General features: G+C 38.8%; 2 protein-coding genes and 1 pseudogene across 7 annotated transcripts in view; 1 reads left to right on the top strand and 2 right to left on the bottom strand.

Moving 5' to 3' along the window:
- Rnf170 (ring finger protein 170) overlaps positions 1–10,412 on the bottom strand; it is a 39,900-nt gene extending 29,488 nt beyond the window's left edge. Inside the window, exons 1-2 of one of the 4 annotated variants that reach the window (XM_046446511.2) lie at positions 10,215–10,406; positions 3,507–3,650 (exon numbers count right to left, since the gene is read on the bottom strand). In XM_046446511.2, the coding sequence (XP_046302467.1) occupies positions 3,507–3,643 (137 nt within the window). In that variant the 5' untranslated portion in view covers positions 3,644–3,650; positions 10,215–10,406. Of the gene's footprint in view, positions 1–3,506; positions 3,651–7,636; positions 7,858–10,062; positions 10,194–10,214 lie in introns of those variants that run through there. The other 3 variants (XM_046446513.2, XM_046446514.2, XM_058579939.1) reach the window with 3 other exon arrangements.
- On the bottom strand, positions 456–3,499 carry LOC131424248 (thymosin beta-4-like; annotated as a pseudogene).
- Positions 10,413–10,580: 168 nt separating the features above from the next.
- The window catches only part of Hook3 (hook microtubule tethering protein 3), a 121,249-nt gene continuing 116,638 nt past the window's right edge, over positions 10,581–15,191 (top strand). For 2 of the 3 annotated variants that reach the window (XM_058579937.1, XM_046446509.2), the window contains exon 1: positions 10,582–10,865. In XM_058579937.1, the coding sequence (XP_058435920.1) occupies positions 10,809–10,865 (57 nt within the window). In that variant the 5' untranslated portion in view covers positions 10,582–10,808. Of the gene's footprint in view, positions 10,866–15,191 lie in introns of all 3 variants that reach the window. The other variant, XM_058579938.1, reaches the window with a different exon arrangement.

Below are 15,191 nucleotides of genomic sequence, written 5' to 3'. Positions count from 1 at the left end.
GTCTTCTTCAACACTTTTATTAGTGTTTTCAGTGTACAGATCTTTTGGTGTCATTAAAAGTTTTGTATTTAATGCTATTGAAAATGGGATTATTTTCCTGATTCCCTCTTTGGATAATTCACTGTGCAGTATTGAAAATGTAACGATCTTTGTATGTTGATTTTGTATCCTGCAACTTTACTGAATTCATTAGTTGTTATATTTTCTGGTGGAGTCTTTATAGGTTTCCCATATATAAAACTGTCATCTGCAAACAAATAAAAATTTACTTCTTTCTTTACTATTTGGGTTTTTTTTTCTTCTTTTTCTTGTCTAATAACTCTGGCTAGGAGTTCTTGTACCACACTAAATAGAAGTGATAAATGTGGGAATCCTTGTCTTATTCCTTGCTCTAAGAATTTCATTAATGAATATGTTAGCTGTGACCCTGTCATATGTAGTCTTTACTGTGTTGAGGTATATTCCTTCTATACCTAATTTATTGGTTTTTTTTTTAATCATGAAAAGACACTGAATTTTGTCAAAATTTTTTCCTGTCTATCTTAAGATGATCACATGATTCTTGTCTTTCATTCTGGTAATATATTGTTATTGCATTGATTTGTATATGCTGAACCATCCTTGCATCTCAGGGGTAAATCCCACCTGATCATGGTGTATGATTCTTTTTATGTGCTGTTGAATTTGGTTTGCTAGTATTTTGATAATTTTTGTATATATGGTCATCAAGGAAATTGGTTGGTAATTTTCTTTTCCATAAGGTACTTTTTAGAGGGGGCAGTACTGGGAATTGAACCCAGGGCCTCGTACTTATACATGCTCTATAAGCACTCTATCACTGAGCTACATCCCCAGCCCTTCTGTAATGTCTTTATCTAGCTTTGGTATCATGGTATTGTTGGCCTCAGAGAATAAGTTGTGTTCCTTTCTCTTTGGGTTTTTAGAAAAGTTTGAGAAAGACTAGTAATAATTCTTCTTTAAATGTTTGGTGGGACTGCAGAATTTCCTTTCTAAAGCTGAATATGTATCCATTGTATGTATATGCATATATACATATATGTGATCTAATCTCTTTGTATCTTAAAAAGTTCAACAGCTAAAAGAAGTAAAATAAAAAGGCAATGTTTGTGGAATGTACAGTGCATACTGGTGGTGTACACCTCATTATGATTTGCCTGCTTGCTTCTCTTATTCAATTGTTTCTTTAGGTAGAGGATTTTTCTCTTGCGTTTCTGTCTTCTTCAATTTCGACTTATCGAATTTCTCGATCTCAGCCGTATTGGGTCTGTCAGACATGGTTTCGGAGGAAGCAGAACAAGCCGCGAGAATGACAGAAGTCTGGTCTGCAAAGTGACCACTATTGAGTTTTTCTCCCATTCTTGTAGGTTATCTTTTCACTTTCTTGATGATGTCCTTTGAAGCATAAAAGTTCTTAATTTTGATTATGTTTGGTTGGTGTACTTTATCTTTTGTTGCTCATGCTTTTGGTACCATATCTAAGATCCTTTGCCAGAAACCAAGGTCATGGGCTGGGGCTGTGGTTCAGAGGTAGTGCACTTGCCTGGCATGTGTGAGGCACTGGGCTTGATTCTCAACACCATATATAAATAAATAAAATAAAGGTATATCATCAACTAAAAAAAAAAAAAAAAAAAACCACCAAGGTCATGATTTACTCACTCATATTTTCTTCCAAAAGTACTGTATTGGTCTGTTTTGCACTGTTGTAACAAAATACCTGAGGCTAGATACTAAAGAAAAGAGGTTTATCTAGCTCACAATTTTGGTGGAAGAAAGTGGTGAGGAAACCCCTAATCATACTGCATCATAGTAAATGGTCTCATGACAGGAGTGCATGCCAGATCAAATGGTGAGACAGGAAGCCAGGGACCAGGGAGGGGCAGGTCTTGCTCTTTAACAACTCAGCTCTTCTTATGGGAACTAACTGGGGATCCAACTAGAACTGCATTAATTTCTTCCAAGGGCAGTGCCCTTGATGACCTAAAATCTTTCACTAGACCCCAGCTCTTCCACATCACTTTCTAATACTACCACTCTGAAGACCAAACTTCTAATACATGAACCCATTCAGGGCAAACTCATCACAAATATTATAGTTTTAGCTCTTACATTTAAATCTTTGACCTATTTTGAGTTAATTTGTGGTGGTATGGGTCCAGTTTCATTCTTTTGCATGTGGCTACCCAACTGTTTCAGCACCATTTGTTGAATTTTTTCCCCACTGAGTGGTAATTGAAGGTTATGGTTCCCTACCAGTCCTCCTGCCCCACCCTCAATGATCCTGATACCAAAACTCCTCCCATGACCTGGCCCTGCCCTGCCCCCCAAAAGGGCCTGCAAAAAACAACTAACTCCTCCCATGGCCTGGCTCTGCGAAGGCTGTATATAAAGCCCAGTAGCCAGTAGCCATTTTACCCCCTAAAAATGAGCCACATCAGGTATTTGACCATTGACTCTGCCACTGAATCAAGAAAAGCTTGCTGATCCAAGGTCTGCTCCCTACTTCCACATTTGTGTGCCATGCATTGTCAGTAATGGCATGCCTAAAAAAGGTTAGTTGACTTATGAGTTGACTATTTCTAAATCTTCACTGTTTTACTAGCCTCCTAGCTGATAATTTAATAAGCCTGTTTCTTAGTATTTTTTACTCTAGTTGCTATTAAACAATGAATATAACAGGCCCAAGGATAGTCTTTCAGTAATATACAGCATCCTCCTATTTGGTTTATATTAAACATTAGTCAGTATTCTTAAAAACAATTAACAAATCAGTTATGAATTCAATTATATCTGCTATCACCAAGACATCATTTCCTGATTATATCCACAACTTTATCACCAAGTAACACTATGGAGTATCACTCCATAAAATATCCTACTGAAATCAAGGTTATATTATTCTAATAAGAGATTATCAATACAGAGATAAAAGAATAAATCACCATTTCCCCCCCAAGTGTCCACAAAATGTTGAATAATCCTTTCTACAAATGTTTTACAGGAAACATATTTGTAATTGGGGGATTAAAAATCTACAAAAATCTAGTGTCTACATATTGTTATATAGACATCTGAGACCTTTAAATATTATTCCTGATTCTAGAACAGTTAATTAATTAAGTTTGATTAATTGATTCTAATCTTAATTTCCTCTATACTGTCTTTTTTTTTTTTGCTCAGTTTTTTTCATTTAAAATCTGAAAATATTTCTTATTATCTATATTACCTACTAGTTGGTAGATTCAAATATGAAAATTAATTTTTTCACACTATGATATTCCCATAGAATGGATGATGGCTGGGTAAGTTAGGAAAAATGTTAGCATTCAGAACCCAGTGGAAAATAAAATACTTTAGCAAATATATACAATCATTGAGATCAGTTACTTGCATTTCATATTAAGTACTATATATTACAAGGAGTCAAAGAATCAATGATCTTTAGAAATATATAATATTTCAATTCATTTGTCTTTTAGTCTCACCTGAAAAGTGCATATACCAGGGTAGCAATCAAAGTGAAACTGACCACAACTGCCACAAGTACTTGGTCACTTACTCCTTCTATAACTGAATCATCATCCAGTTTCAAACTTTGAACTTCACCTTGATATCTGGCCATTCCAGGTCTAAAATATGAAGAAACAAGACAAAAGTACAAATGACACAGTGCAAATGAAATATATCAGTAAAAGTAATGTAAGTATAGCTGACTTCTAACATAATTAGCATTTGTGGTATTCCCTTAATGTAAGGTACATTAACCACAACTCTTGTGAAGATTCCCCTACTAATGAATTCTTTAAAATTTGTCAGAAACATTATTTTGGGGAGTACAAAATGCTATTTCCTTTAAAACAACTACTATAATTTATCATCCATTTTTCAGACTTTTTTATTTTGGTAGGGAGATTGAACCCAGGGTTCAATCCCTGAGCTCCAACCCTGGCCCTTTTTTATTTTTTGAGATAGGTTCTCCTTAAGTTACTTAAGACCTCACTAAGTTGCTGAATTTGGCTTCGAGCTTATGATCCTTCTGTTTCAGCTTCCAGAGTCCCTGGGATTCTAGTGTGTGCCAGTTCGTTCAGCCCTTAGATAAACATTTTAACAATAGCTTCCTGCTGCAGGGCACCCTGGCGCATGCCTGTAGTCACAGCAGCTGGGAGGCTGAAAGAGGAGGATGGGGAGTTCAAAGCCAGCCTCAGTAATGGGGAGGCCAAGAAACTCAGTGAGATCCTGCATCAAAAAAAATTTTTTTTTTTGACCAACTACTCTTTTCTAACTCCTGAATACCAAAGAAATTCTTCAAGTTCATCAGATTACTCTTCTCCTTCACAGCACTAAATATGTATGTCTTATGGAATTTACCATGTATGAATGCAAAAGGAAATATATTATAGCCTTTTACAAATATTCCTGTATTCCTAAGTTGTGCTCTGTACACAGGACAACCTAATAAGTATCTACATAAATAAGTCACTTACTATACTTACAGTGTAATTGGAAAAGCAAAAGATGGTTAGCTGATAGGACATTTATATTTATACTAAGATTACTTAAATTAGTGAAAATTTGGATGCTTGAAAATCTATTAATCCTACCTAAAACTAAACTCAGCTTACTGTTCAGAATTCTTTCTGAAAATATGAAATTACTGTGAGGCTGCACTTCCTTGTGAAGAGAAGAGGAAGAAAACAAAACTCTCTTTCCCATACTCTAAACCAGAGAAAAACGGTAGTACCCAATTCTATAGGTAAGACAGGAGAGAGCCCAAGCAATTAAGAGTCTATTAAATATCACAGGTACTTCTTTCTTCAGAAGACAAAACTATAAAGTTCAAACTTAAAGGGAAATAAAGAAAATATTAAATTAAATATATGTAATAGAACTGAAATAAATTTCTGCATTTATAGAATTTATTACATTGGAAGAGTATTTAATCCAATATCATCATAAATCAGGTAAGTCTCTGTTACAAGGAAATTTTTGAGTGAAAGTCTAATATCTTTGAAATGAATCTGAACTGAATAACTAATAAGAAAAATACCTCTCATGGAAGAAAACTAAGCAGAAAAAGAAAGATCAAAGGCCAGTTTAGTAAGCTTACACTTAACAATAGCCTGATGACCAGGAACTCTCTAATGACAGATTTCAAATCCCCTTTATGAAGGTACATACCAAGAAAGTCAGACAAAGAGCTCTAATTTCAGTATTTTCATTCAAAATAACAATCAAATTAACTGCTAGCTGAAAATAGGGGTAGGGAGGAACCTCCAATAATACAAAGATAGGCCAGCTAGGTAACTTCAATTTTTTAAATAGGTTTCCTCTTTTTAAGTTAGAAATGCAATGTCAGTGTCAAAAGTCCTACAGGCAGCAAGACCTACTTGTATTTGTTCAAAGATAATCAAAATGCTATCTCTGTCAAGATTCCTGGCCTCTAATTACTGAACCTAATTACTTCAGAGTTGTGAGAATTAAACCAAATTAAACAGAGGCAAAAGTGCTTTGGAAGTTAAGTGCACCAACAAATATACTATAATTATATTACTCATATTTTCTCCTATGTTATACATTTAGGTGGCCTACTACTTAGTAGTTAAAAAAAAGCTTACCTACCATGTGCAAAGCCCTAAATTCAATCCCTGGGATGCACAAAAAAGAAAAAAGAAAAAGATGCCTTATATTTGTTTCCCTGTCTTTCCATGTGTAATCAGTGATAATGTGATTAAATTCGACTGTACATGTGTATATCCTGTCCATAATTTGACTTCTATGCAATTAAACCCTTAAGATATTATTTCCTACATACTTCAACAGCTCAGAGATCCAGGATACTTTAGGTATTTATATTATAACATATAACATTATCTGCATCATTTTACAGCAGACTCCAACATTGTTGAGAGAACAAAAAAAAAGTGTACTCTGTCACATGGAGATCTACTAATGGTATTAGGTCTATGTTGAGGGACCATATAATACTTTGTCATAGCTTGATTAGAGTTAAAAAGGAATCAAGAGCCCTAAAATCAGATAAAATAAGGTACTATACTACAACCTCAGTTTGGAAAGAGGATGGTCTGATTTAAGAGAATAGGAGATAAACAATACAAAAAGATCACAATTTCCTACTCAAGTTGACATAATAACTCAGTCTTAAAGATGAATTCCAAAATCAATCTGGATTACAGTTCTCCAACTTCTGTTTTTCATAGTCAATGCTGGTTTAGAACAATATTGTAAGGCAATTCTATCTGACAGCGCAGTTTCTTAATTGAAGCCCATTTTGCTGCTTGGATATTAATAGCCTGGATTTTAGTTCCAGTTCTGCTGAGGAGACCCCACCATTTCCCAGGACCTCGCCTTTTCTGCAAGTGTTAAAGTTGGACTAGATGGTTTCTTCAGTTTCTTTCACCAAAACATTTTTCAGTTTTCAGAATAGGAAAAAGTCGTAGGCTAGGGCTGTAGCTCAATGGTACTACAAGATGTTATAAATGAGGTCTTGAGTTCTATCCTTAGGACCAAAAAAAAAAAAAAAAGCAAAGCAAAAAGTTGGGCAAGATAAAAACCCAAGTTTAAAGTGGTTATTCATTGGGGGGTGCTGAAAGGGAAGGGCCAAACCATCTTCCCAGGATATGGTTCTATATTTTAAATCCTTCTTAAGTATGTATTACTTTAAGAGTAAAAACAAAGCCAGTATCTGCCTCTTCCATTGAGATGCAAATTAGGCCTCAAAGTTCCTTCTTGATACCAGAGATTGAACTCTGGGGCACTCTACCGCAGACACATTCCCCAGCCCTATTTTGTATTTTATTTAGAGACAGGGTCTCCCAGAGTTGCTTAGTGCTTGCTAAATTGCTAAGGCTGGCTTTGAATTTGCAATCTTCCTGCCTTAGCCTTTTAAACCACGGGGATTACAGGCGTGCATCACCACACCGGGCTCTATACCCATTCTTATCACCTAGTTAGTTATTTTATTTCCTGATGATGTTTTCTAAGACATCCCTGAAGGGCAAATGGAGGTACCCAAATGGACTATAGGGCATGTCAATTGCTAAGATCTTTGTGTTATGAACTCCTTTCATTCAAGAACCTTGAGCAGTGCAGAATCTTACATGGTATAGGGGCGATTAAATGTTGATTACTTGAAACCCAGAAACAAGATTATTAAATGTATGGAACATGACCTTTAATTTACTTCATAGGATCCTGTGCAATACGAAAATAAAGTTATTAGTATTCTGTTTCTGAGTATTTACAAAAACAAAATACCATAGGTCTTGGAAGGTATAACTGATAGAAGTCTGAAGAGGAACTGGCTTTGCTATTGCTTAGCTATCGAAATCTTACTGAATAGTAGCTTAATATAGCAAAGAAAGCATAAGCTTTGGAGCCAGACAACTATGTACTTACGTAAAGCCTGAGTCTCAGCGTTCTCATATATAAAATGCATAAAATTAGGTTGAATCACATCAAACTGCTATTTTGGACAAAAATTAAAAAGTGTAACCTTGTGAAATTTACAATGAGAATATAAAGATAAAGCACTTAACATATTGCTGAGCACAATTTACAGGTTCTTAGAAAATGAAAGACATAACATTTTGATTACCTTTAGTAACTGCCAAGGAATCAGCAGAATGATGATAAAAGTTGTGTCTTGTAATATTGCAATAGAGGTCCTAAGTAACTTAGCAAGCCCTTGTCTCCAGAAAAAAATAAGAAGGGGCTGAGAGATGTGACTCAGTGGTTAAGCACAACTGAGTTAAATCTCTGGTACCAAAAAAAAAAAAAAAAAAGACTTCAAGGGGCAAGTAGTATTTTCTTACATTTACAAAATAATGATAAATCATCATATGTAAGCAGTTAGCTAATAATCTTCTGCAAGCCATTATTAAAAACTCAATACTATAAAGCATCTCAACATCTCTTTAATTAAAGTTCTAAGTATCTGTTCTCTGGGGAAGACTGGATGAATTTGGGAACACCACCATACAGGCCACTACCATGTTCACTGGAATCCGATAAACATCTACAGAAGACAACTAGCTTCCATTTAGCCAGAATAGGGAGACAGCTAAGACAAGTTCAATTCACCTCTCCTGAGCCTTTTCCCTGAGCTTCAGGGAAGAGAGAAAAATAAAAACCAAAACCAAAAACCAAACAAACAAACCACAATAATAAGGAGAAAATAGGAAATTCTAGAACTTCTTGGAACAAAGGAGAAACTCAGGGTTTCATGTTCATATAGAAATGTGATGGCCTTATGGCTTCTTCAATTACTCATTCAATAAACTTTTAATAAAATTTTCATAAAGGCAAAGTGGAACTATGAAATAAAATCTCAAAACACTGCAATATCATGCAGAAAAGCAATGTGGGTAAGCAGTCAAGCTTGGAAAAGGAGGCTTTAGATCAACTGTGTCAAAGCCTTGAAAACCTGAAAACTTGGAATAAAGATGCTTACTACAATATCATAGACCCTCCAGCAGGGACAGGACCAATGGTCACATCCAAAGACAAGGTGCATAAAGTCAGCACAACATATACTTACTGAGTTTATTTACTTGTCTAAAAGGGCATAGTCACTTACAGTGACTAGTAATCTACAGAAACAACTTAGTATGGAATGAAGGAATTCTGGTTTGACAAAGATTCTGAGGTAACAACACAGGAACCAAAAGCAAAAGAGATTCACACTTTAATTTCTAAAAGCTTTCCCCGCTTGGTGTAAGGAAGAATGTTTGCAAGAAAGACCACTGAGAAGCCTTCAGGTGGAGATGGGCGTTATGACTGTTATTCCAGAGGCTGTAAGGGCTGAGGTTCAAAGCCAGCCTCAGCAACTGAGTGAGGCCCTAAGGAACTTAACAAGACCCCGTGTCCAAAATAAAAAGAAGCGGCTGGAAGATGTGGCTCAGTAGTTAAGCACACCTGATTTCAATCTCTGATACCCCCTCCTCCGCAAAAAATGACGTCAAGGGACAAGTAGCATTTTCTTGCATTCACAAAATAATGATAAATCATCATGTGTGAGCAGTTAGCTAGTAATCTGCGAGCCATCATTAAAAACTCAATAATATCTTGACAGCTCTCAGTGCTGAGAATATATACTCCACCCCCCCATCCCCTCCTAGCCACCTGCAATACTGGGGACTGAACCCACTGCCTACACATGCTAGGCAAGGGCTTATTAATGGGAAGGGGGCGGGGCGTGGACTCCAGGAAACAAAATGAAAATGTGTCTTGGGAAGTTAATTTTGCACCATTATAAATAAAAGTTTTGTATTATATAGTATCTATGGACACCCTGTGAATTTACAATTCTTTCAGGACCTCAAGTTTCGTGTCTTAGAAACTCCAGCACCTTTGCATGGAGTCCACGTATTTTTATAGTAATTGTTCTGAGCAGCCTCAAACCTCAACAAAATGTCCAACACCAGATTGGATACACTGCTAAATTCACCCAATACCAATGATGAAAATTACCTTATATAATGACAAATTTAATATTAATTGAAAGTCACAAAATAACGGGATATGATTCCATTCATATAAGTTCAAAAATCAGACAAAGAAAAACCAAACTGCATGCATACATAGGTGGTAAAATTATTGGGATGGAATTACGCTCAGAAGAACACAGGTATGGGCGAAGAAACTCCTGAAGAGCCGGCAATGCTGAGTGTTTCATTCATTAGCCCTTAAACATGTATGTCACGCAAGTTTCTGCATATAACTAAATTGCTTTAAAATGTATCCGTATACCTATGGAGGATGGTGCGTCCGTAAGGGCGAGAACGCGACAATAATTTACTCTTTCATTATAAGGGAAGCCTACTCTGAACACCAGAAGAAACAGGGCCTAAGCACTGTTGCAGTCCTTAAGGATAGGTGAACTAGTGTCCACCCTCTCCGACTTCAAGTAAAGTTTTCGGGGAATCGAGGCTCCAAGAGACCCAACAGAGAACGAATGACTCCCCTCAGGGAGGGCCAAACCCACTTAAAGCCACCCAGAAGCCCTCCACCTAGCCGTCCCACCGTAGCCGAGCAGCTCCGGACCCGGCCCGGGCTTCCCTGGCCCGCGGGCAGCGACTCCCGCGCGCAGCCCAGAGACGACCCCGCGCATCCAAGGGCCTGGGTTCGGGGGCGTGGCCGAAGACGCACTCGTGTCGGGAAGTGGGGGCGCGTACCTCTCCACCGCAGGGGACTACCTCGCCAATTCCTGGTGGCAGAGATTAAAGATTATTTCCGGGGAATGCCCCCGCCACCCCTCCAGGGAAACCACAAGCCGTCCCCTTTACAATTTGAAATGCGGGCGCAGGCGCACGCGCACTGCTAAGCTTCCGTGACGGCGCCAGCGGGCTGGCAGGCGAGGAAGACCCGCGCCGCTGGCCGGGCGCGTGCGCGTCGGGCACGCTGCGGACAGCGTCGGGGCGCGCGGGCGGAGTGCAATTCGATTGTGCGCAGTGGCTCGCCGCCGCGGCGCTCGCCGGCAGCGGAGCTCGCTGGAGGCGGTGGAGGCGGCCGGGGGCGGGGACGCGGGTTGGCGGGCGTGGTCGTGGGCTCGCGGCGGCGCGCAGTCCCGAGTGAAAGGAGAAGGAGGGGCACGGGGGTGACGGTGCGGGACACACTGCCAGTGCCGGCGAGTGTTAGGCGGCCAGGGAGCGCAAAGGAGGTGGGCCAGAGGCCCGGTCAGCTGCCCGGACCCTCCGGACCAACCCCAGGCCGAGCGGCGGCGGTTTCTGGCTAGGTGGGGAGGCGCTGCCAAGCCCCAGCAGAGGAAGATGTTCAACGTGGAGTCGTTGGAGCGGGTGGAGCTGTGCGAGAGCCTTCTCACTTGGGTATGTGGTGACGGCGGGCCAATGGAAGACCCCCCTCCTCGGGCGCCTTTCCGGGGTACCCTCACGCTAGTCCCGGGGATCGAACGCCGAGGGCGGCGGTGCCGTCACATCCGGGGCCTGGGGCGGGCGGAGCTGAGGACGCCGTGCGGGCTGTGACAGCACCCGCTGCCCGGCCGGGGTCAGCGGGGCGCAACCCAGATCGTGACAGGCGCGGCCTACGGTCCGAGAGAAACTTGCCCTGATGAGGTGTTGGTTGTTCTTCGAGTGGAAACCGGCCCGGTGGAAGCTAATGGCAGGGTGCTGGCGACACTGTAATTAGGATCGTTATTTGCAGCTGAGGCGGCGCTGGCGTTCTACTCTGGAGCTTCTTGGGACACCAAAGCGGTGCCCTGGCAATTGGGGGCTCTCGGGACCCCTGGTTATGACGCTTGCTTCTCGCCTTTGTTGTAACGTTCACGAAGGATAGAATATAACCCCTTGAGGAATGAGCCCTGCCCACTGGAAAAGAAAAGAAGTATTTCTAAGGGAGTGTAGGAAAAATATGAAGAGGCACCGGGGCAGAGTACTCAAGATGCCCTATGCTTTTAAGCTATTAGAAAGTAAGCGATGTGCAGGTACTTATAAAATGTATAAAAGATAAAAATTTAAGTAAAACTGGAAGGTATTTGGGGAATCATCAGTGGAACTCAAAGACATTTTGGGACAACGTTGTAGGATTCTAATCTGAAATTATTAAAGTAAAAGTGTTGGATTCTAATTTCAACAGTAGTGCCTTCAGTAGCTTCCTTCAAGAGCTGGACCTATGCTTCTATGTTTCATATTCTGGTGTGGGGGTTACAGGGGTATACAGAATCCTAGGTTAGACCAAGTGCCCCTTTCTGGAGCATTTGTTTGACTTGTTGCTAAAGAAATCAAATGTCCTTTCTAGAAGAAAACAAATGTATTTATGGAGGAGAGTATTTGTAATAATTTCATTTATTTATATATGGTTTGGGTGTTGGAGATTGAACCCAGGGCCTCCTGCATGCTGAGCATGGGCTCTACACTCAGCCGCAGCCTTCAGCCCTTTGTGTTAATTTTAAAGGTAAAAACACACATTAAAGGAATTCTGTTGTGCTGCCTTGGGTTACAAGTTAAGAATTCTGGAATATATACATTACTCTTTCCTGTTCAATGGCATTTTGCTAGAACGGTTTGAGAAGCATCACCTTGAGTTAGTTGTAACAAGTGAATGAAAGTAGTGTCTAACATTTTTATAATTTGACTACATTATGAATCAAGTTATGTCCAGAATATATAGTGGTAGAATATGATATATTCTGTTAGTTTTTTATTAAACCATTCTTGAGATTTCAGATTGTTTGCAATAATATTTAGAATTTACGTGCAACTAATGGTTCCAACTTCAGGCAAGGAGATAGACTTCACTGTTGTGTTTTAGAAAAGAGGATTTTGGTAAGTTGCATGATGTGGGCAAGATTTGACTAGTCAGGGGAGAGATAGATAAAGGGAAGAATTAGTAGATTCTTTGATTCTGTGGAAGAAAAAGATTTGCAAAGTTTGTAAACAGAAGGGTGCGGATCTTCAGAGTTTCAGTTGTTGGATCTGTACAAGTCACTACTCAGTATAGCCTCCCATAATGCTAGAAAAAGAAGCAGGAAGACAGATTGCATTGCATCTGAAGTGGTGCTACATTGTTTAAAATCTAGTTTAAAGTCTAGAAATAAAAGTCATGAGTATAGAGATATATTTGAAGAGCATCTGCAAAATAATAACAACAACAACAGTGCAATTGAGGGAGAATGCTTATAAAAAGAGGAAAAGTTAGAACAAATTTGAAGGGCTTCTAACAGAACCTTACAGTTTAAGAGAATTGTCAGGTGCTGTGGAGCATTCCTTTTATCCCAGCAGCTTGGGAGGTGAGACAGGAGCATCCCAAGTTCAAAGTTAGCCTCAGCAATTTAGCAAGGCCCTAAGCAACTTAGTGAGACCCTGTCTCAAAAAAAATAAAAATAAATAAAAATTAAAAAAAAAAAAAAAAAAAAAACAGGCTAATGATTGGACTCAGTGGTAAAGCACCTCTGGGTTTAATCCTTGGTACCAAAACAAACAAAACAATCTGTTTAGAATTGGATACAGTGTCAGAAATAGGGGTAATCCACCTTATCAGCTGCAGGAGATGTCAAGGAATTTAGTATTATGGACTTCCTGAAATGTCACTGGAAGCCTCTTCAAAGAAAAGATCTAGAGAAGATAAGATTAGAGATTATCACTGACAAAACTGGAGAGTAGGGTCCACTAGGTGCTATTCTCAAATTCACAAACATTTTAAAACATTTTTTATTAAAATGTTTCAAAGTAGAGTTTTAATTCTGGGTTTGCTCTCTTTTGGCTGTCATTGTAAGAATAAATATTTATGTGAACAATGTTTAGGCAGCTGAACATGTTTGTTTAGTTTAATAACACTTCTATCTGAAGGTCAGACAAATGCTGAACACAACTCCAAAACCAAATATAAAGGAAAATTTATATAATACACTCAAAGAAAGCACTATCATTTAGAATAATTAAACTTCTAGTCAACTTGGTTGTGTGGTTTTATTAGCACACCATAGGCTGGAAGGTGGCTGCAACACTAGCAAAATACAGATAGCTGTTGGTGATAGAGAAGCCCCAAGAACTGACAGTCAGTCTGGTGATTCAGTCTTTGGGCTGACAACCTTGTGCATCAAGAACTACATGTTTCAAATTTTTGTTGAAAGTGGAATGCTTATAAAAAAACAAAGTATCATCCTTCTAGTGGAAAACATTTTAAGCTTAAATTCCAAATCAGTTTATGCAGCAAGCAAGCTCAGCAGGGTGTTCTTAGAAATTTCTACACTACCTTGTCTCCCCACCCTCTGATTCAAAATATATTCCTACCTGTTAGGGAAAAAAAAAAATTGGTCCTGCTATTACACCTATTAAGCCTAATTTGTGAAGTACATGAATTGCATTTTCCTAGGTTTTATGTATTGTTTTGCAATGCTGGGGGTGGAACCCAGTGCCTTCCAAATTGTAAGCACACTCTCTACTATTGACCTACATCCCCATCCTCTTTCCCAGGCTTTAAAAAGTGCTAAGAAAAACATTGTTGATGGCAAGAAGCTAAATGAAAGAGAATTGTCATATAGGCTTGCCTCACTTCTGGGAAATCCAGAAACCTGAACATATTCTTATTAATTTCATGTTATTTATTTAGAAGCCTATAAAATGCATAGTAGTGTATAGAATTAGGAAGGGTAAAATTATTGTGGTGATATCTCCTCCGTTCCATTGTTTCTCCTCTGCCTAATTCCATTCTACCTATAAATTTGATCTTTTAATGAAATAAAGAAATTTCTAAAAGAGAGGGTCAGTAAAGCATAGTAGTTCAGAATATAGCTTCTAATTTTAGCCTACCTAAGTTTGAATCCTGGTTTTAATTCATACTGCATTTGTTTCAGTGGCATTCATATTTATTATTAATGTTACCAACTCCAGAAATGGTTCTTATGCATTAGCATTAAATCAACATTACCTGGAGTGTTTTCACTCTTGTGCACAGGGTCAGAGTTGCTAATTCCATGGGTCTAGGGCCTGCAATTTTGCATTTCTTACAAGTTCCCTGGTGATGTGTCCTTAGTGACGTGGGAACCACATTTTGAAAACCACTGCTATAGAGCAGGGTTTTTTTGACCTTTTTGCCATTTGACATTTTGGACTGGATAATGTTTTGTTGTGGGCACTACCTGGTGCATTGTAGGGCATTTAATAGTAACAATGATTACTAAATGTTAATAGGACCCACCTAGCTGTAACTGTCAAAAATGTCTGAGGGAACAAAATCACCCTTGGTTGAAAACCACTGCTCTAAAGGTATTATTACCAGGTGATTACCATGCTTTACTTCTTTTGCATTTATGGAGGTGTGAGGGAAGGGGAAGGTTAGGTGGTGTTCATAGAGCTTGGTGGAATTAAAAGAATAGGTAGACAGTTCTACCCTTCAGTTAGAATTTTATGACAATGCAGTTAAATGCAGTTATCTTTTGATTTTACTATACTGCTATCCTGAAATGACCTATAGATGTTAGCACAGAATTGGTGATAGCTTTTTTTTTTCTTTTGAGGACTCAGACTTAGTTTTTTTTAAATATATGTTTATTTATTTATTTTTTTAGTTGTAGTTGGACACAGTACCTTTATTTTATTTATTTATTTTTACATGGTGCTGAGGATCAAACCCAGGGCCTCACACATGTTAGGCAAGTGCTCTACTGAGCCACAACTCCAGCCCTCAGACTTAAT

Source organism: Marmota monax, unplaced genomic scaffold (genome assembly GCF_021218885.2).
Source record: "Marmota monax isolate L192 unplaced genomic scaffold, Marmota_monax_Labrador192_F-V1.1 WCK01_AAM20220418_F8-fsc00493, whole genome shotgun sequence".
Taxonomy (NCBI): domain Eukaryota; kingdom Metazoa; phylum Chordata; class Mammalia; order Rodentia; family Sciuridae; genus Marmota; species Marmota monax.
The sequence above is the reverse complement of the archived record's forward strand: the minus strand, read 5'-3'. Positions and strand labels throughout refer to the sequence as shown.